Below are 21,995 nucleotides of genomic sequence, written 5' to 3' on the forward strand. Positions count from 1 at the left end.
GGAGATGGAAAACATACTGTTTTTACTGTTTGTTTTGTATACATTGCAATCATTCACTTGAAAAAACAGAATGTAACTACATTGTAATTTTCATATTGCCTGAAAAACTTTGTTGGGGTATATAAGCTATAGGAAAAAAAAGTATACAGTAGAAGGAACATGGAAAGAAGAAGAGAAGAATATAAAGAAGGAAAGCATCAAGAGAGTACATGTCTTCCCCCCTAACTGCCACAGATAGAAAAGTCTTAGTATATGCCAATGCTGTGGATTCTTTTCAAGTCCTGTGCTGTCTAGAGGCTGTTCCCCCCAGCTCCCAGGCAGTAGTAATATATATTAATCCTAAATTCAAGTCTGAATTACAACTCAGTTTAATGAGGAAACAGAGGTTCAGAGAGTTTAATAATTTAACCAAGACTCCATATGCAGTAGGAACAGAATTGTTAAGAGGTCTGTGAGCATCTAAAGCCTAAGCATATGCTCTCATTCCCTTACTCTAGTCTATTTCCTGCTCCAGAGCTTGGAATGCTTCTGAGTTTTTTGTTTAAGCTTTCATACGTGTACATATTATATGTTGACTACAGTTACCCTTCAATGCACAGTTAGTAGTTTGTGCTTTTATAACGTTGGAAAAGGCATAGACAAAATTTTGGTGTATAAATAGGTACTCTTCGTATACACATGCCTAATAGGATCAGGTGAAATAATTGAGTATCTTTTACTTTATACTTTAAAACATAAATTTCACGTCATTAAAGGAAGCTCTAAGTTATATTAGTTAATAAACATTACTTAAGTATATTAAAAACTGTAAACACATATAATAATAACATGGAATACTATATTATGATTCTACATGTTTCAAACACATTAGGGAGGGATAATAAAAAAGTTCTGGAAATGGATGAAAATGATACAATACAGTAAATAGGCTTAATGCATTGAACTGTATACTTAAATGATCAAATTTTAATTTTTGTTTTATATATTTTATCAAAAATATGGGGAAAGACTAGAGTAGCAAAAGGCTATCAGGAACCTGAATAAGATTACTAGACTTCTAGGCTTGATCTAGGAGTTAAACTTACATAGAACTGTCAAGATACCACAAAAATGGAAGTCACAATCAAGGCAGCTGAACTTATATCATCATAGAGGGGACAGATAAATTCAGATCTGATTTGACAATCTAAAATGTGAGGTCAAACTTGTAGCAAATTATATACTATATACATCTCTACTTTTTAGTACATTTTTTTAAAAAAATATTTATTTATTAATTTATTATGTATACAATATTCTGTCTGCATGTATGCCTGAAGGCCAGAAGAGGGCACCAGACCTCATTTCAGATGGTTGTGAGCCACCATGTGGTTGCTGGGAATTGAACTCAGGACCTTTGGAAGAGCAGGCAATGCTCTTAACCGCTGAGCCGTCTCTCCAGCCCCTAGTACATTTTTAATATTAACAAATAGGGCCAAATTCTCTAGACTAAATCATAATTTCTCCAGCAACACTTGGCATTATTAATTCTTTACCAATTACTATCTCTGAAATTGGCATTTTCTATCAATCAAATAAATAATCAAAAGTGAAGGAAGAAAAGTCTTGAAATTAAGATCAGGTGCCCAGTGTTGTCAAAATTCTAGCATCACCTTAATAAAACACATGCAACACATAAAAGCACTCTAAACAGAGGCAACAGACATACCTGAAGAGCACTTCTGAGACGCTATGTTTAGCAATACCTCTGTCCATTTGGGGGAAGCCATTTTTGATTGAATTGCTTTGGAAGACACAACTCTTCGAAGAAACACTAAAAAATCCCCTAGATGGAGTTCAGCTGCATGTTGTTTCCTAAGGGCAGCTGAAAAGTGGAGAGATAAGTTTACATTTTAACTGAAAGGCAGCAATCCCAGGATAAGATAAAGGTAAAATTTATCTTATCAGCTTATACTTCAATTGCATTAAGCACAGTCTAGGTTTTCAATAAGTTGCCATGCCAATTTTTGAAAACTAGAGGATAGGGAAAGGTAAAAATTGAAATGAATCCTGATGAAACCTCTTTTATATGTGTGTAGCACAAGAGTAAGCGTGTTAAAATGTGTATGCGACAGTTAACCTTTGTTATCAACTTGACTGGTTTTGGAATCACCTAGGAGATGTTCATTCAGGTGTTTCCAGAAGTTTAACTGTCTGTAGTGCTACTTTCAGAGAGATTCTGGAATGCTCCATTAAAAAATACAAAGAGAAGTCTTTTGTGAAAGAAAGGCGACCTCTGCAAAGGGACATGCTACACTGATAATAGTCAGCAAACAACCGTCACAGGAAGACTTCTGTTTTGCTGAGAAGGGTGAATAAGACTATGATAGAACTAAACTGCTGGGATCAACAGATGAACTAAGAATTACTTCTTCACATCTCCTCCTAACAGTACCTTGTCTCTTCTTTACTTAAATACAAACCATTTTTTATAACATTAATTCAAAGAACACAGAAGTATCAGCCTGTTCTGTGAACTCAGATCTCTCACTCCAAGGTTTCTCCTGTATATCTCTTCAAGTCATTCCAAGATTACTTCTTCTAGGAAGTCTTCTTTTATCCCTAGTATATCATGTGTACTCTATCTCCTACCTCAGCAAGTATTTCTAGGATACAATATTAAATTAGAGTCAAATGTAGTGGTGCATACCTGTAATCCCAGCATTCAGGAGAAAAAGGGTGAGGCAGGAGGATCATAGATTCAAGGCCAGTTTGGGCCTGAAGACCTCAAGTTGGTTGACATACCCTGATGGTACACTCCTATATTTAAAATGAAGGATACACCTTCTTTCTAATTATATATTTTAGAAATAGTAGATGTTCTTCATACCTAAGCAGCCTGATTCTGAATGATTGGCCATTGGTGACTAGAGTTATTCTCCTTCCCAGTCATTTTCAAAACTGGACCCTCTCTCTACAACAACTAGAGAGGAACTGACATGGCTTCAACTGTTGTTATACACAGCAAGACTCAGTCATAGAAAAACTGTATCTTTCCTTACAGGATATTGAATGCAACCAATTTTTGTTGTTTTCTTAGATGGGGCACCGCTATGTAGTTCAAACTGGGCTGGAATTCATGTTCTTCTCTGCCCTAACCTCTCTGGTGCTAGAATTCTAGGCATATACCAGCACATGCAGCTAAGGGTTCAATTATCTTGAGGCTGTATATGCTAAGAAGTACCTCTGTAGTTCTTCCCTGTTGTCTGGATGTGCAGTATTCAGTACAGACTGGTGAGAACCTGGTACCTTAACAGTTCTTTATCCTCCAGTGTATCTCAAAAAGCAGAAAGAGGCAAGGACACTTTTTTTTTTTGAGACAGGGTTTCTCTGTGTATCTCTGGCTGACCTGGAACTTGCTCTGTAGAACAGGCTGGCCTTGAACTCACAGAGATCCACCTGCCTCTGCCTCCTGAGTGTTGGGTTTAAAGGAGTGCACCACCACCGCTTGGCTCCACTGGTGAGTCTGCCTAAGCTCTCTGTATAAGATAACTCTGTACATGACCAAGAAAAAAAAGCGTGGCACTGGATTGAGCTGGGAAACTAAAAAGCTAGTCCTTAATTGAAACCATATATCCTCCTACATTCTCACATAAGAGATTTAAATATTTCTTCTGAGCTTCTTGCACTGCACATTATCCGCTTACAGGTTTGATTCTATCACGACTCTGTATCAATCACTTTACATCTATCTGTTCAGTATTTTCTCTCTATTCCCCCACTTAAGTCAACAATGTTTATATGATCTAAATACTATTTAATTTCAAATATTATCTATTAAAATATTAAATATTAACCATCACTAAACTTACTTTCATTATGTGCCATATAATGCTCTGTGCTTAAACGTATAAAGTTACTTAGTCCTCAAAACAATTTTCACAAGTTGGCTTCTAATTACCCTTATATTAGAGATGACAGAACTGAGCAAAGAATGGTGAAGTAGACTGCTCTCTTCTATCTGTCCACTTGACCCAAGGAAACTTTTAAAGGGCTCCTGGAGTTTTTTGTGAGAATGAGACATGGTACCTCACAATCTTTTTGGAATAATGACCAATTTTATTTTAGACCTTTATTCATGAAGTTACATTAAAAACATGGGCAGTATTCTACTGCTCTGGGCATAAACTCTACTGGAAGTCATTGCTTTAGTTTCATATTCTGTGAAAACAGTGAAAGCCACTGCACTGATCCTAAAGTTCCTGTTGCTAGGGCTTGTACGATGGGCTTAATCTAGAACTTTTAACCAAATAAAACCTTTCTCTGCTAAGTTGTTTTTGCCGAGATACTTTACTACAACTGAAAAAGAAACTAAAAAAAAAAAAAAGTTTACAATAAAACAAATGTTGTATCAGCAACAAAAAATTATACTGGCCAAGTTTAAGAAAGAATTTGGTTAGTTTGGTTCTGAGTATAACCCAGTTGCCACTTATCAAAGTCCATCTACTCTCAGGGAACATTTATGTCATGACTGTAGTTAGAGGAGATTTGTTAGCATTAAATAACCCAGAAAACATCTTAGCCTCTCCCTAGATAGCCTGAAGAAATTGGTCACCTAAGATCCAAGTCCCTGCAGCCAAGCTAAGTAGTACCGTTAAGCAGCAGCAGACTGAACAGAGCCTTGGAGGCTCAGTCAGAAATCCTCCACTGTGCAGACAGTAAAAATCCTTTATACTGTAACAGAGAGAAGCTGATGTTCTTATGATATGCACACTACAGAGCCTCAACAAGTATCTAATATAACAAGAAAGGAAAAAAAGCTTATACTACCTCTGAAATCTTTCTTTTCATTTTCTCCACTGGAGTCAACTTTTTTTTCTTCTTCTTCACCTTCTTCTTCTCCAAAGGAGGCCATAAATAGTACACCAGTTTGGGATAACAAATTCTTCAATTGACTACAGAGTAGATCCAACAAGGATTGAACTACTTTTGGGCTCAATTTATCAGCATAGGTTCTGTGTGAAATAAAAGGAAATATTGTAACAGGAATACAAAAAGGGATAAATACTATACAAAAAAAAGCCCCATCTAGTTCTTCCAAGACCTTTGTAGTACTTACCCCGTAGTGATAGCTAGAATCTGGAGCAACCTTGTACTGGCCACTTTCAAAGCTGTGCTAAGCTGGGAAACACCAGTCTTTGGCAACAGCTGCAGGGGTTGTCCTAACATGGTGTCTGTGCCACATAACTGTGACAATACATTCAACAGACCAGTGGAGATTGCCAAAGAAACATCCACTGGCTGATAATGAACACTGAGGGCAAAAACTGTAACCAGAAGAAGACGTTGCTGGGCTTCTAAAAAAAAAGAAACAAAAATAGAAAGACAGTTGAGAATCTCTTTGAGATTAAGTAAACTTTTTTGAAATTAAAATAAGCTTCTCCAAACTATAAATAATAATATAAAGTACTAATCAATTTTTAAGTATTTTGCTCTTATTTGTCAGTTGATCTGCTAGTGTTAAACATAAAATGGAGCCGATTCTCTACATAAAGCCAAAGTGTATATCGTTAATCTTTATTTACAGGAAGTTACTCACCAATGTGATGCTTATTTGCTTGAAGGGCTCTCTCTAGAGTAGCAGACAACTGTTGATAAATCTTATGGACAGCCACCTGAATTTCAATCTGAATATTTCTTTTAGCTGCTCTGATCCCATCCTAAATCACACAGAGTTACTTTTAAAATCAGCAATAATACCTTTTTTCAAAAAAAAAAAAAGTAACAGCATTTTAGCCTTAGTCTATGCTAGGGCCCTATGGTATTATTCAGTAAAGTATATGAAAAGTTTATAACAAAACTAGTTTAAAATGATTGGTAGTTCTTGATTCTGTGTGTATTCCTCCTTCCAAGGCAGCTTTGACATATATATAACAGTTTATAAATGCTGGGTAAGTTGGCACATGCCTTTAATCCCAGCACTTGGGAGACACAGGCATGCAGAGCTATATGAGATTGAAGCCAGCTTGGTCTACAGTGAGTTCCAGGATAGCCAGGGCTATATAGAGGATCCTGTTGCAAAAATTCAACAAAACAAACAAAGCACAAATTTACAAATTTAAAACCAGAACAGAAAAACCAGGAAGAATAACCAAGTCTAAGATGTAAGTATTAAAAACCATCTTCCCAAATTCCAACTCCTATCTAGCTCTACCTTATCTGATTATGGATTAATAAAGCTGAGCCAACCAATTCTCCAAAAGCACAATTGTATGATTAATAACCTAATCTCAACTGTACAATTTACAAACTTAGCCAAACAATGACAGATCGATCAATCTATTTATTTATTTTGGTTTTTCAAGACAGGGTTTCTCTGTATCTTTGCAGCCTGTCCTGGAACTAGACCAGGCTGGCCTCGAACTCACAAAGATTCACCTGCCTCTGCCTCCTGAGTGCTGGGACTAAAGCACTGCCCGGCTCTAACAATGACAGATCTTAAGTAACTCAAAAGCTTTTAGAATTTTAACCGTGGTCATACACATCACCAAATTCCACATCATCTTAAGTAACTCAAAAGCTTTAAGAATTTTAACTGTGGTCATACACATCACCAAATTCCACATCATCCAGTTGGCTCTGTAAAAAAAAAAAACAAAGAACTGAATACAGAACGAGGTGTCACTCATGTACTTACTTGATAGTGATGCAATCGGCCACTCTCTCCTTTGGTTCCTGTGTGTCCAACAGTGCCTAAACCAAAACACCCTGCTAGAAACTGCAGTCTCACAGATGTGAGCAGAGTGGATGATTGAAAGCCTGAACTTGACCTGCTTCCTGACAGCAAGATGCTACCCTTCTCCTCCATGCCAGATAATAGAGTGAGGATCTGGTGAAGTGCCTCCAAACGAAGCTTGAAAGAAAAACATTTGAGAGTCTGTCACTAAACTCAAACATAAGGAATTCTGTATACCATAGGTAATATGCTATTCTAGGACAAAGAAAGTCTGACATTCTAGGAATCTGTTAAGATAAATATTTTGTTATTACTGTTTATTAAATCAAGACATATCTAAAGTCTCTTTAAGAATATTTTAATAGAACAGAAGCCACACATACAATGGGAAGAGGAGATTTGATAGGTTGGTACTGAGGACTGAACTCAGGATTTAAAGTGCTCTGATGCTAAATAATATACCTCGGTTCCTAAAGTAGCAAATGTAAAATTTGGTGACAAAGTATCAAGGCCAGGCTGTCCTGCATGGTGTGTCTTCTTAGGAAAGTCACTGAACTTCATGAGTCCCAGTTTCTTCAAATGCAAAATGAGACTAACAATTCAGTATCTATCCTACTCAAAGAGCTACTATGAAGTGCAGAAGCTCTAACAGGTCAAAACTATATAGTTTCATAAGTACAAGTAGTAAGATTGTATAGAATGAATACTCTGAGTCCAGAATCAGAAGTACCTTTCCATGGTTTGTCCAAGGCTCACTTGAGTTTCTGACTCTACTTTCTTTAAACACTATTGGACTACCCATTGCTCAGTCGACTCTTCTTTGAAAAATAAAAAAATAAGTTTCTACTTTAAAATAGTTTTAGATTTACAGAAATTATACAGTTTTTTTTATGTGAAGCAGTGATCCTAACAGTAATCAACCCTGAAAAAGGCTGAAGATGCTTTGCATCCAGCAATATCAACTAATCAACTAGTCAGTCAAGATGAACTCTTCGTTTAATTGAGTTCTAAGACTTTTTTACTTTATGTGTGTGTATGCCTGAGTGTATTTGCACCTTGCACGTGCAGATACCGATACAGTCCATAAAAGGGCATCAGATCCCCTTGAGCCAGAGTTACAGGCAGTTTTAGAACCATCTGAGGTGAGTACTGGGTAAACAAAACACGGGTCTCTGCAGCATGTACTCTTAATCACTAAGCCATCTCTCTAGCTCCCAAATAGACAGGCCAGCCAGAGGTATATGAAGAGACTCTATGTCTAGAATAAACAGAACAGGATTAAAGAGGGAGAGAAAAGAATAACAAAAGGCTAGATCTCAATCCTAGATTAGATTCCTACAGTAATGATTACTACAGTAAAGATGAGCAAAATTTGGAATTTTTTTTTAAAAAAATCAATCTCGGGACCAGGAAAATGGTCCAGTGGGTAAGACTGTTCACTCTGCAAACATGATGAGCTGAGTTTTAATCCCCCATCACACATACAAAAAGCAGGCACAGCTATGTGGGTCTGTAACCCCAACACTGGGGGTCAGAAACAGGTGAATCCTAAGAGTTCACTGGCCAGCTAGCCTAGTCAAAACAAACATTCAGTGAGCGACTCTGTGTCAGAGAAATAAAGGAGAGAGCAATTGTGGTGGTTTGAATAAAAATGGCCCCTATAGGCCCATATGGAGTGGCGCTATTAGGAGATGTGGCCTTGTAGGAAGACGTATGCTACAGTCTTCCTTCCTGTTGCCCTTCTATTCGGATGTAGAACTTGCAGCAGCTCCTCCAGCACCATGTCAGTCTACATGCTGCCATGCTTCCTGCCATGATGATAATGGACTAAACCTCTGAACTGTAAGCCAGTCCCAATTAAAAGCCCCCCTTAAGGGGCTGGAGAGATGGCTCAGTGGTTAAGCACTGACTGCTCTTCCAGAGGTCCTGAGTTCAATTCCCAGCAACCACATGGTGGCTCACAACCACCTATAATGAGATCCGGTGCCCTCTTCTGGCCTACAGGCAGGATACTGTATGTATGTATGTATGTATAAATAAATAAATAGGTTTTCCTTAATAAGAGTTACTGTGGTCATGGTGTCTCTTCACAGCAATAAAACCCTAACTAAGACAGGAATAGATGATGAACCCTGACTTCTTGTTCTCATCTCTACATATGAATACAGTCACACAAATCCATCTCATTAGTGCACAAACTTTCTTTCCTCTTTGATAATTGCTACCAAAAATTGTTTTAAAGGAAATTTCCAGCCAGGCAGTGGTGGCACATGCCTTTAATCCCAGCACTTGGGAGGCAGAGACAGGCAGATCTCTGTGAGTTCAAGGCCAGCCTGGTCTACAAGAGCTAGCTCCAGAACAGGTTCTAAAACTACAGTGACATCCCGTCTCGAAAAACAAAACAAAACAAAAAACAAAAAAAAGGATCATGAATGGCAATTGTTAAAGAAGTCCTGAGCTAAGATGGCATTAATCTGTAATAATATTTGTAATAATATACAGTCTTTATTTTTCATGATCATGATACTTGGGAGTAGTCATTTTTTTTTCTTTTTCATCTAAGCCTATTCACTATTCCATTTACACTGTAAAATACAGTTGAAAGAGAACTAGCCTTTTTTCCTAGAAATGACAATGCCTTTCTTCTGAGCAAACTCAATATTCTAGACACATTTGAAAGAGAAGTTACCTCTTTACCTAGAAAAGGTGAAGTGTTTATTCTAAGCATACTCATTAGTCTTTTCACATTGTAAAAACAGCTGACACAGAGTAGCCTCTTTCCCTAGAAAAGGCAATGTGCTTCTTCTATGCATAATCACTATCCTATTCACACTGCTAAATACAGTAGAAAGGAATGTGGGCCCATTCCTAAGAACATATAATGCATTTCTTCTAAATCTACTCACTAATATAGTCACAATGTTCAATATTGTTGAAATCAAAGTGGCCTCTATTCTAAATACAGAAAATACAATTATTCAAAGCATTCTCACTATTCTATTCACGTTGTCAATATAATGAAAGAGAAGTAGCCTCCTGCCCAATAAAAGACAATGTGTTTTCTCTAGGCACACTCATTATTTTATTTACAATGCTAAAGTCTGTAGAAAGAGAAGTGACACTTTATATACTTTAGGGTATGTTCCTAAATTTGGATTTGCCTTCCCTACACCTCTCCCAACACTGCTCATCATTAGACTATAGCTAGGGATTTGTAGAAGAGAGCTATAGAGTTCAGTAATCTCATATTATATTAAGGATACATGATGGTCACATGACTTAATACTAATATTATTAATCATGTTTGCTTAAAATTCTATCTGCCAGATTTCTTACGTTATTCTTTTTCCCCTTCCCATATCCCGTTAGAAGCAAGTCACTAAGTCCAGCTCACTAACAAGGGGAAAGGATTTAATTTCTGTTAGAGGGAGGAATATCAAAGGATCTGTGGACATATTAATATAATCATTAATAAATATTTAAGGGTTACTCTGTGACTATGCAAACATCCTGGGTACTCTCATGTATGAATGTTTATTCATCAGTGGGTCTGTGGTAGTTTGAATGTAATTGGCCCCCATAATCTCATAGGGATGGTACTATTAGGAAGTGTGGCCTTGTTGGAGTAAGTGTGTCATCACTGTGGAGATGGGCTTTCCGGTCTCATATATGCACAAGGCATGCCCAGTGAGACAGACCATGTCCTGTTGCCTGCAAGTCAAGATTTAGGACAATCAGCTCCTTCCCATGAATCAGCCAGGGGGAGATAGTTCAGTAGCGAGGGTTAGTGTCCCGAGGCCCTGCTCCATCCATGCATGCTTGTTAATGGGCCAATTCTTGTGTAGAACCAGTATAATCACTGTAGTTGTTGAGATTCATAATGACAATGGCTATTCATTACTCACAAATAGCATTTTGCAACCCTTCTGCTATAGTGATTTATCATTTACATTTAAATAAATAAAGCTTGCCTGAAGATCAGAGGGTAAAACAGTCCCACTGGTCAGTTTTACAGACCAGGCAGCGGTGAAACACACATTTAATCCCAGTAGCCACACTAGTTTGCCATAGAAACAGGGCAGTAGTGGTGCACACCTTTAATCCTAGCCCTAAAGAGGAATATTAAATGGGAGGAGACAGCTCTTAGACATAGTCTCATTTTGACATTCCTGGAGGCAGGACAACCATTTCAGACTGGCAATTTCAAACACCCAGTGGCTGGCTGTTTTACTTTTCTGACCTTCAGGTTGAGCCCCAATATCTGTCTCTGGGTTTTTATTAATAGTGTTACATTCTCCCTGTCTTCTAGTTCTTAAATTCTTTCTAACCCCTCAAATGAAATAATCCCTGAGCCTTGGAGAGGATGATATAACTATCTTCTGTAGGGTTGAGCACTCAATTGTCATTTATTTATTTTGATTTTTCGAGACAGGATTTCTGTGTACCCCTAGCTGCCCTGGAACTCACTAGGGTAGACCAGGCTGGCCTTGAACTCAGAGTTACACCTGCTTCTGCCTCCTGAGTGCTGGGATCAAAGTTGTACACCAATACTGCCTGGAAATTTATTCTTAATAGCTTTTATAGCAATGAGTCTCTATTGTTACTGACATTTTGGTATCTCTTCATGGTTGTTGAATGATACAGGAAAAACTGGATCTCCACTTGAGGTTCTTAGTCTCATTAATAAAAGAATTTAAGAATAAAGAGGAACCCTGTCTCGAAAAAAAAAAAGAATAAACTCAAATGAAAGCTCAAAAAAGAAAACAGAAAAGACTATCAAAAGCTCACGTGGGGCTACGGAGACAGTTTTGTGAATAAAGTGCTCACTGCATGAGCACAGAGACCTGAGTTTAGACCCCAGCACCCACAGAAAAACTAGGCCTGATGCTGTATATCTGTAACCCAGTGTGGGGCGTAGAGGGAGGCACAGACTCTAGCCAAAAGAGTAAGCTCCAGATTCAGAAGGGACCTTGTCTCAAAAAAATAACAAAGTTGGAGCAGCAAGATGGCACAGCAGATAAAGGTGCTTGTTGCCAAGACTGAGAGCCCATGTGGTAAAAGCAGAGAACTGACTCCAGCAAGTTGCTCTAGAGGCCCTGTGGCACACGTAATATAGAGAGGGACATCCAATTTGACCTCTAGATTCCACACATTTACATACGTCACAGCACACAGAGAGAGTACATGCAATGGCTCACGTTTGGCTTCCAGAGTCTCTTATGAGGAGAAAATATCAAAGACTTACTTCTGCCCTTAGTTGTTGCTGCTCCATTGCAATGATGGAGGCCTGAGGACTTGTAGACATACTTTCTTCAGGTTCCTTAAAACCTGGGGCACTCCCCACATCTCCACTCACAAAACTCACAACATTTTCAATCAATGTGTGAACTCCCAAAGACTTGGTAAGGTCAAAATCAGACTCAAAGGAGTAAGAGGTGTTTTGGAACCAATCTCTGGTATGTTTTAGGCGAGTCCAAGAGTCACTCAGAGATTCCAACTGATTATGCATAGAACCTACATGAAAATGGGGGAAAAAATCATATATCAACAGCAATCAAGTAGAGAAGAGAACACATTTCCAAACAAGATGAGGGCTGAATGCTAACTACTATCATACCAAGTGGTAAGAAATGGGTACTCATGTGTGAACACATACATGCATTAAATGAAATTGGGCAAAATGCTTTGAAAAAAATAAAATAAAAAATAAACAAAAATTACAGCAATGTAAGAAAATAAAGAGAAAGCCTTGATGTATCAGTGTCTATGTAAGTGCTTTAGTAACACGCTACTAGAAGAAAATAAAGGCAGAAGCTGCTCTCAAAATGCTTAACTGAAAAGGCTCTGTAGTATTATACCATGGCACTACTCATGAGCAACAACAAAGGAGCCAATAAGACTCTATTGGTAAAATCCACTGAAAAAAGGATTTCTTCCAACTTAACATTACGCTCCATACCTGCAGTGACACATCAGCAAAAGCGAATGTTCAAGGGCAAGTAAACATAAAAAAGAGACATAAACATCGCTTTTGGGTTTTACTAACATAAGGAACTCTCTGTCATGTGCATCGTTATCTGAGGTTATAAAGCTCCTATATAAAGCAAAGTTTCACAAACAAGAACACACAGTATCTACTATAAAATAGTAACTATATGAAATTATCCATGGTAATGCATTGCTAAGTATTATTAGCTTGCTGATAAGCATTTTTAAGTAAAACCTTTAAACATCAAACTCTAACATGTAAGAGTACAAGAAAAACTTTCTAAATCATACTAAGTTTAGCTTTAAATAAAATATATTCATGTCCAACTCGTATACTTTGTCTTTAAACATTCTCGGGGAATGAATTACAATTTTTGGTTCACAATAAACATTCTTCTCAATGTTCTATGCATGGCCTGCTTTTGTGTTTATATATTATATAACATTTTAATATAAACATAAAACTGACAAAAACTGGTATCGATTTGTTTTTCCAACCCATCTTTCCTATCTCCTTGTATCTAAATTTTTATTAGTCTGAAGCTTAGACTTCTTTTTACTGCTACTGGATTTTGTCTTAACATGTACTCTAAAAAATGGATAGTGTTTAACTGCAGTTATTATTTTGCATGTGTATATATGCTCATGAATATAAAAGCCCAAAGTTGACTTAGGGTGTTTTCCTGGATTATTTTCCATTTTACATATTGTGGCAGCATCTCACACTGAACCTACCGCTCATTGTCTTGGATAGTTAACTATTCAACTTCCTCTAAGATTCCTCTCTCTCTGCCTCCCTTGCACTGAGGTAACTAGTGAGCTGCCAAACCCAGCTGGCCCTCAGGTGGGTTCTGAGAACTCAAACTCCAGTCCTTATATGTACACAGTAAGCACACTACTGATTTAACCAGGTGGCCCCAATGTTAGCCATTTTTCACTTTCTAAAAGAAGTATTGTTTATGCAATCATTTTAGATATATTCTTTTTATGTAATAGAATATTGCCAACATTAATTCAAATTACTATATGTAGCTACGATTCAGTTGTTTGGATGTAACACATTATCCTATCACATAAGCACACCAACTTTGTGTATTAGGAATTCATTTTAAGGTAAACAACAAAATATATAGAAAAAACTGTACTTGTTAGTCAGAAGAGTTTGGAAAGATTACTACTTACATACAAATGTGTAGTAATATTTCATTTATATTTTAATATATAAAGCTTGCCTGAAGATCAGAGAGTAAAACAACCCCCTGGTCAGCTTTACAGACCAGGCAGCGGAGACACACACCTTTAATTCCAGTAGCCACACTAGTTTGCCATAGAAACAGGGTGGTAGTGGTGTACACCTTTAATCCTAGCCCTAAAGAGGAATATTAAATGGGAGTATATAGCTCTCAGACATAGTCTCATTTTGAGATTCCTGGAGGCAGGACTGCCATTTCAGACTGGCAATTTCAAACAGCTACTGGCTGGCTGTTTTGCTTTTTGCTTTTCTGACCTTCAGGTTGAGCCCCAATATCTGTCTCTGGGTTTATATTAATCATGCTACACTAATGGCAGTGGGAAGGCGCGATATGTGATATACGTGGAGGAGTGCCCATAAATGGAGGTCAGAGGACAACCTCAGATGTTTTGAGATAGGATATTTTGTTTGCTGCTACGCATGCCAGATTAGATGGCCCACAAGCTTCAAGGTAGTCAGTCCCATCTTCTCTTCCTTCTTGCCATAAAGTGCTGGGATTATAAGAACACAGATGCTCCAGCTTTATGTGGGTTCCAGGGATCTGATCTCAGGTCTTCACAAGCACTCTGCTCACTGAGCCATTTCCAACACCTAGAAATTCTTTATAATAAAAGCTCCAGGAACTGGAAATGAACTTCCACAGTAGAAAGCCTAGCATGAAAGTAAAATCTTGGGTTCCATCTCTAATAAAGAGGGGAAAAATCTTTATTTTCAGTTTTATGGAGATGAAAATAATGATATAAAAAATGACCAAATTGTATATATGCTTACATATGATATAGAAAAAAGTAAAATTCACGGGTATATAATGTATTAAATTAAAAATATTTTTAAAAATAAAGCAGAAACTTAAACAAAGACACCCACTTCTCATTTTCTTAGGCAGTCCAAATTGAGGGCCTGTATATGGCCTTAACCAACAAACGTCAAGTTTTAGTTCCTTGTACTGGGTTTGTTTTACTTAATAGCAAAATTTCAAAATAAGGAGTCTTTGTCTTTTAGCATATATAAGGCACTTTTCAGAACAAGTTCCTAATGTCTACTGTCTGGTGTCAGAACCACAGAAATGAAAGAGACCTGAAGGACTGACTATCTAGGTTCAGTTTCCTCAACTGAGGAATCAGAAGCTAAGATGGATGAATCTGCCAAATTATCAACAGTGATTTCTTCATTCTATGTGAAGTAGATTTACAAATTCCTATTATTTAATGACTTAAAATTCACAGATCCATGGAAATTTCAACTATCTGGTCAATTATATAAAGGCTCGATCACTAATCTGCTAATAACGAAGTGCCTTTATTTACAGAGAGACATGCCATGGAACTACTAGCCACCCCCAAGCTAAATCCTTTCAGAAAGCAGGAGTTATGTGTCACACTGTAAACAGTCCAGAGATTCATAAGATCTCTGCCACAATTGTTCAGTTCTGCTACTAGAATCAGAAAACAGTCCATAAACAAATAAGTATGGCTGTATTTCAATTTACAAAAATGGTGAAAGGTCAGACTTGTCCAGTTAGGTGTTGAGTACTTGATCCAAAGAAACACCTTATGAATAAAACATAACAATAGGAACGATCCCACACTGAAGCACTGCTGGGGCTTGGTGCACACCTTTAACCCCAGCATTCAGGAAGAAGAGACAGGAAGAGTTCAAAGCCAGACCGCTCTACACAATGTGTTCCAGGACAGCAACATAGTGAGACTCTGTCTCAAAGAACAAACAACACAACAACAAAACAATATAGGATAAATAAAATAATTACCACTAAAATAATCTGACATTAAAAAAATAGTTCAGAGCCCCCAAATTTAAACATATAGAAATGAGAGACAGAATTTTACTTTAATCTGAAGAACATATCAAAGGCTTCTACACCGTAATTGAGATGAAGCCCAAAGCTTACTAACTCAGGCGACAACTAAAGAAACAGTTCAGTGAGACATTGAGGCTGTTTACTTGTCCTTACAACTCTGGCTCTTAAATGGAATTTTCAAAATGAACATGGCAGAGCTGCAATACATACTTTATAAACCATAAAATATGTAGGCAAGCTAAAGGGGGAAAAAATTTAAACATGCCATCATGTACTTGCTTGAAGCTCTTCTTTTTTCTGGGGCTCAACTGGCCAAAAAGGAGTAAATACGCTACCACATGAGAACCAGAAGACAAAAGGAAAAATTTGATATAGGAGATAACATTTACATTCTTTACGTAACTTGAAATGCACAGATAAAATAGCATTTCGCCCACATATGCTACACCATGAAACATACATTAATAATGTTTCCAGCATTACTTTAGCAGTAAAATGCTAACAACATATTAAAAGGCCTGAGAGACAGGAATTAAACTATACTTTAACCAACACGGTTTACCTAATAAGGCTTCTGATATTGTTTCTTAAATTGTTTTGAGATCCTACCATTTTCACCATAACAGCTTCAGCTTATACAGGAAATCAGTATCAAGACTCAGCAAAATGTATTATCTTTCTGTGAATACTTGGCTCAATCTGCACAATTATGGAAAATCTTTTAAGTATTTGCCAAAATACAAAAATTGTCAACAATTTTGGTAAGTTTTGTAGAGAATTTGATAAACTTATGAATAAATGAGTTCATACTTGTGAAATGCTTAAAATAAGGTCTGGTGATAATGAGCAGTTTATAAGTTTCTGAATATAAATTTTACTTTGTCCCCGAGGAAATAACTTGCTTCCTCTGTTTCTTTTTTTTCTCTTTTTTTTCTCTGTTTCTTTTTAACAAAAAAAAAATTTTAGATTTATTTATTTATTATGTATACTGTGTTCTGTCTTCATGTTTGTCAGCACACCAAAAGAGGCCATCAGTTGTCATTGTTGATGGCTGTGAGCCACCATGTGGTTGCTGGGAATTAAACTCAGGACCTCTGGAAGAGTAGTTAACATTCTTAACCTCTGAGCAATCTCTCCAGCCCTACCTTTCTAACAAAATCTTTAATGTTATTTCTAAGTTTAAAATTTAGCTTTTTTTGGTTGTTGTTTCCCAGCTGAGTCTTGCTATGATGCCCTTGCTGTCTGCAACTCTCCTGGCCTAGAATTTAACATAGGCATCTCTGAAAAGATGAACAAGGTGGTCTGGCTAAAGGTTATATGCCCATTGCTTTGCACCTTCCACATTTGCTTTCAGATCACAGTGAAACTTTAGCCAGAATTAAGGGTTTAAAAGAATAATCAGCCTGGTGGTGGTGGTGCACACCTTTAATCCCAGCACTTGGGAGGCAGATAAAGGCAGATCTCTGTGAGTTCGAGGCCAGACTGGTCTACAGAGCTAGTTCCGGGACAGTGTCCAAAGCTACAGAGAGACCTTGCCTCAAAAAACCAAAAATAAAAAAAAGAACAATTATATTTCATGACCATGAATCTTAATAATCCCTAATGCCAAATACTAAGTGAAAAACAGGTGATAAACCCTTTCAAGGAACTATTTTTTGAGACATTGAGCATACACTGACCACTAACTATTATCTATACACACATTTAATTTTAATAAGCAAGATATAATTAAATCTAGTATTTCTCTCCTTTTCCTCTTACCTGACTTTCAGTAAGTCAGCACCGAGATCAATAAATGGGAAAATGATTCAAGCTAAAATTTGTTTTTCCTCCTCAAATACTTAAAATGAAATGCAAATAAAAGAACCCTCTTTGGCTAGACATGTGTTTGTTCACCACAGGACAAGTCACAGTTTCACAACAAACAGTTTATAGTCCAAACAACTGACAACTCATACTTGACAAGTTAAACTGACCAGGAAAAGATATGCATATTAAAGTTTATGACATCTGGTTCATGTTGACAAGTGAGTAAGAAATACAGTGGCTTACTATACCACCATTTAAAAGTAAAACAAAATATACACTTCCTCCAGTGTGGTCTAAGGATAATCACTAAATATATAAGATTTATAAAAATTTAGAAACATGTATCAAGTGTATCTTTTAATTAAAAAATTTATTTCATTTCAAACTATATGTCTATGTAGGGGGGAAGGCTGTGAATAACAGTGTTTTGTTTTTTCTTTTTGATTTTTTTTGAGAGAGAGTCTGTCTACACAGCTGCACTCCCAACATCAGTGATCTCGATAGCAGGAGGGCATGTGATTTCCTGGAACTGGAGTCACACTTGTGTGAGCTCCTGATACGGGTGATAACCAGACCTAGTTCCCTGCAACAGCACTATGTGCTCTAAGCCATTAAACGATTTCTCTAGACCCTCGTAAATATACTTTCAGTTTTTTTGAAGAAAGGTATCTATTATAGTAAATAAAATAAAAATCTACAAAGTATGCATTTTTATTGTATATTAAAACTAGGAGTCTAAAACTGAAAAGCAACTATTTTGGGGCTACATTCCTAAGATAGTAATTGCTATTTCAAGTCACTTTTTCCTAGGAATAAAATCAAAACCAAATTTATTTCCTGAGAACATTAAAACAGAAAAATTAACACAATAATTTGGTACCACATTAAGTGATGTAATAAAATTTCAAATAACCACTTTGCCTCCCTATTATAAGTTCCCAAATGAGTAGTTATAAAAAAATTTCCATGAGTGCCTCTATGTGCTTTTCTTATTAAAAAAAATAATAAAGTTAAATTCCAACAAGTTAATAGGGAGGTGCTAGTACTACTTGAGACTTTTAAGGAAGACCGTTTGTCCAAAAATGAAATTATGATTAACGTATTAATTTATATCTATTCAGAGTTAAAGCTATAGGAAATCTACATTTAGTTTTAGAATAATTTTGAAAAAATATCAAAAGGCAACAATTCTAGGTTATAATTTAAAGACGTTGATTCACAATTAAAATATGGGTTACTCTGAATTCAAAGGTAAACATGGTACTTTGCTTTGTTTAAAAGATACTGCTTTATTTCATCCTGGTATGATTAGGAGGATTAAATATAAAAAGTGAATCTCCAAGAGGATTAAAAAAATGTGTAAGAAAAGAACTACAGTCACCGGACTATTGCTTACAAGTCCAGCTGTGACAGAACTGTTAGCAAGCTCTCACACTATAGGTTAGCTCCCTCTGTGCCTCAGTAAGTCTGCAGCTGTCCGCTCCTGCAGCAGTGAGCACTTAGTGCTTTAGCATTCTTGCCACCACTTCAGAGTGTTGGGAATATTGGCACGTACTACCATGCTCTGATTTAACATGTAACATTGAACAACATCACCTGAGCTAAACAAGTCAGAGAAGTAGTTATATTCCAAAAACTTAAGTGTTAAAGCAACCATCAATTTCCAAAGTGTTTTAAAATAGAATGTATATTGCACAATATGTTAATATATTTCTCTTATATCACAAATAACTTGTAATTTTTAAAAAGAAACCTAGAACCTTTGATACATTATAATTTCAAAATTTTTCAATACAGAAAATATCGGCTCTGGGCCTTAATAGTCCTATTATTGTTTTAAATTTTAGTCAATAAGAGTAATGATGTTTCTTCTGCTGAGTGTGAATGTATACATATTTTTTATATATAAAAATTTATATAAGATTCTAGAAAATTTTTTATATATAAACATTTTTTAATATAACTTTTTAAAATCATATGACCTATGGTATTTCTTTCCCACATTCCTTATCTTCTTTTCTTTGTCTGCGGGGGTTTTGTTTGGTTTTGGTTTGTTTTTTTTATATATATCAAGAAAGGGTTTCATTTTGAAGAAGAGAACACTGAATATCACAAAAACAAAAATTTTTCATAAGCTTTCAGAAAACAGTCACTAGTAAAAATTCTTAACATTTTATATTTTTATAAAACTATCATATACAAGGTTTTAAATGAAAGTAAAGTTAATAATAGAATACTAATATTTAAGATTGTTTTCAGTTGCCCTTGGATTTAGCCACTGCTCTTTTCCTCCATTTGCATATGTGTTAACCGATGCCCACTTTCAAATGTGTTAACAGACATTCCTTAAGATAGAGCTACTCAGAAAAGACTCCTGGAAATACTATAAAGTTGTTCCTCATTACATGCCACATAATAAAATGTTTATTACATGCCACATAATAAATGATTATTGTGTGTCATATAATGTTTATTACATGCCATATAATAAAAGAACAAAAGGGGAAAGCAACCTAGAAACTTTTTACTTGAAGATGTGTATGCATGTGTGCATATAACCTCCCCCAAAAACCAGGCAATCTTTCTAGAATTCTATAAAATTTTTTTAAAATGCTTCTTTTTAACATAACACATAAAAAATCATACAGAACTAATTATTAATTTGCATGTATTCCCAGATTTTTTTTTTTTTGAGACAGGGTTTCTCTGTAGCTTTTGGTTCCTGTCCTGGAACTAGCTCTTCTAGACCAGGCTGGCCTCGAACTCACAGAGATCCGCCTGCCTCTGCCTCCCGAGTGCTGGGATTAAAGGCGTGCGCCACCACCGCCCGGCGATTCCCAGATTTTAAATGTGTGTGCATTCTAAGAAAATTATCTTCCTTCTAATGTTCTAAAAAATTCTTCTGAATTGCTTTTGACAATGATATCCCAGTAACAATAAGATCTAAATGTATCAGACAGAAAAACAACTACTTAATTTAAGCTTGTATTTAGTATTTTCTTAAGATTTACCTCTCTTCCGATGAGATGATGGTAAATCCAAATCAACATTTCGCCGGCCACTCTATTACCGAAAAAAAAGAAAGAAAAAGTTTAGCTGAGAAAAGTTTTTAACATTAAATAAAACATTAAGATGAAAAAATATAGTTACAGCAATGCCCTTTTTTTCCACCAATCAAGTCAGAGAAGCAACACATGCACTGAAAATAATTACAGAAGTGCATATGCACATAACTTCACAGACATTAACTCAAGCAAAAAGCATGTGTATTAATTAAGAGCAGTGTTCTTTGCTGCTACTTTTTTCTCGTCCTTACTTTCATCTCCTAGTTACCTAATATGTAAAATGCTTCAAACCACTGCAATACTGTCCTGTTTCTGAAAATTACTACTCTTTCCTCTCTATTTCCCTTTCTTTTCAAACTCTGCCCTAGCTCTGAGTGGGAATTTAGATACCATCTGACAAGTATACTAACAAAAGTTACCCAGCTCTAAGCATCTACTGGCATTCTAAAATATCTTTAAGTTTTTTTTTTATTTTAATCTGTTAAAATAGAGAAATCTCAAACTGATGGAACTGTAGACAGCTTAATGGAAAAGTAAATGCTTTCAGGAAAAACAGAAGTCTACTTTATGTATATCGGGTGGAGGAGGGTATAAACTGTATACTCAAGTATCCATATGCACAACCAATCATACATAAACTGTACATTGCTTAAATTCATGGATTTAACATTATGACTATTTCAACTGTACTTTGATAGTGTTTCACATAAACAAAAGAATCAGTGTCAAGACTAAAAGAAACTAAGAAATGAATCATTTGGTAAATACTATAGAAAGTCTTCATGTATTGAACATACAAACACACACAAATGCACCTATGTGTAGGTAAACATTTTGTCTTATATGTCTATACATATACATTAACAGAAAGTGATTCAGTCTCAGGCCATTCCATACTGGATAAACCAAACTCATCCAACCAGGCTCATAAAGTCATTGCTATGCTATGAAATGTTTCCATGCTCCTTTGCTCAAAGAAGAAATTAATCTTGTCTCAAACCTAGAAATATCTATGTATGAGTTGTCTTACTCTTTTAGACACTTTGAACTGTACAAGACTTCTTCCTGTTTGTTGGCCCCCCACCACTCAGAATATTCCTAGTGGTGCATAAATCTTACTCAGGGTTTTGTCTTACTGCCTAGTCTTGTTTTTTCCCCCCTTAGAAACAGGGTTTCTCTGTGTTGCCCTGGCCACCCTGGAACTCACTCTGTAGACCAGGATGGTTTTGAATTCAGAGATTTGTGCTGCCACCAATGCCAGCAAGTATTTTCTTCTTATATGCTAAATCCTCTTAGTTCTGAAGTAGCTAGGTAATTGCTTATAAGAAAATAATACAGCTGGATCAT

The 21,995-nt window shown here is 36.3% G+C and overlaps 1 protein-coding gene across 10 annotated transcripts in view; it reads right to left on the reverse strand.

Moving 5' to 3' along the window:
- Nucleotides 1–21,995, reverse strand: part of Herc1 (HECT and RLD domain containing E3 ubiquitin protein ligase family member 1) — a 168,132-nt gene that overhangs the window by 70,142 nt on the left and 75,995 nt on the right. For all 10 annotated transcript variants that reach the window (XM_075965424.1, XM_075965420.1, XM_075965418.1 and 7 more), the window contains exons 25-31: nucleotides 20,595–20,646; nucleotides 11,961–12,229; nucleotides 6,677–6,892; nucleotides 5,579–5,699; nucleotides 5,099–5,336; nucleotides 4,810–4,994; nucleotides 1,709–1,864 (exon numbers count right to left, since the gene is read on the reverse strand). In XM_075965424.1, the coding sequence (XP_075821539.1) occupies nucleotides 1,709–1,864; nucleotides 4,810–4,994; nucleotides 5,099–5,336; nucleotides 5,579–5,699; nucleotides 6,677–6,892; nucleotides 11,961–12,229; nucleotides 20,595–20,646 (1,237 nt within the window). The remainder of the gene's footprint in view (nucleotides 1–1,708; nucleotides 1,865–4,809; nucleotides 4,995–5,098; nucleotides 5,337–5,578; nucleotides 5,700–6,676; nucleotides 6,893–11,960; nucleotides 12,230–20,594; nucleotides 20,647–21,995) is intronic.

The sequence above is a fragment of the Microtus pennsylvanicus genome, chromosome 3, assembly GCF_037038515.1.
Source record: "Microtus pennsylvanicus isolate mMicPen1 chromosome 3, mMicPen1.hap1, whole genome shotgun sequence".
Taxonomy (NCBI): Eukaryota; Metazoa; Chordata; class Mammalia; order Rodentia; family Cricetidae; genus Microtus; species Microtus pennsylvanicus.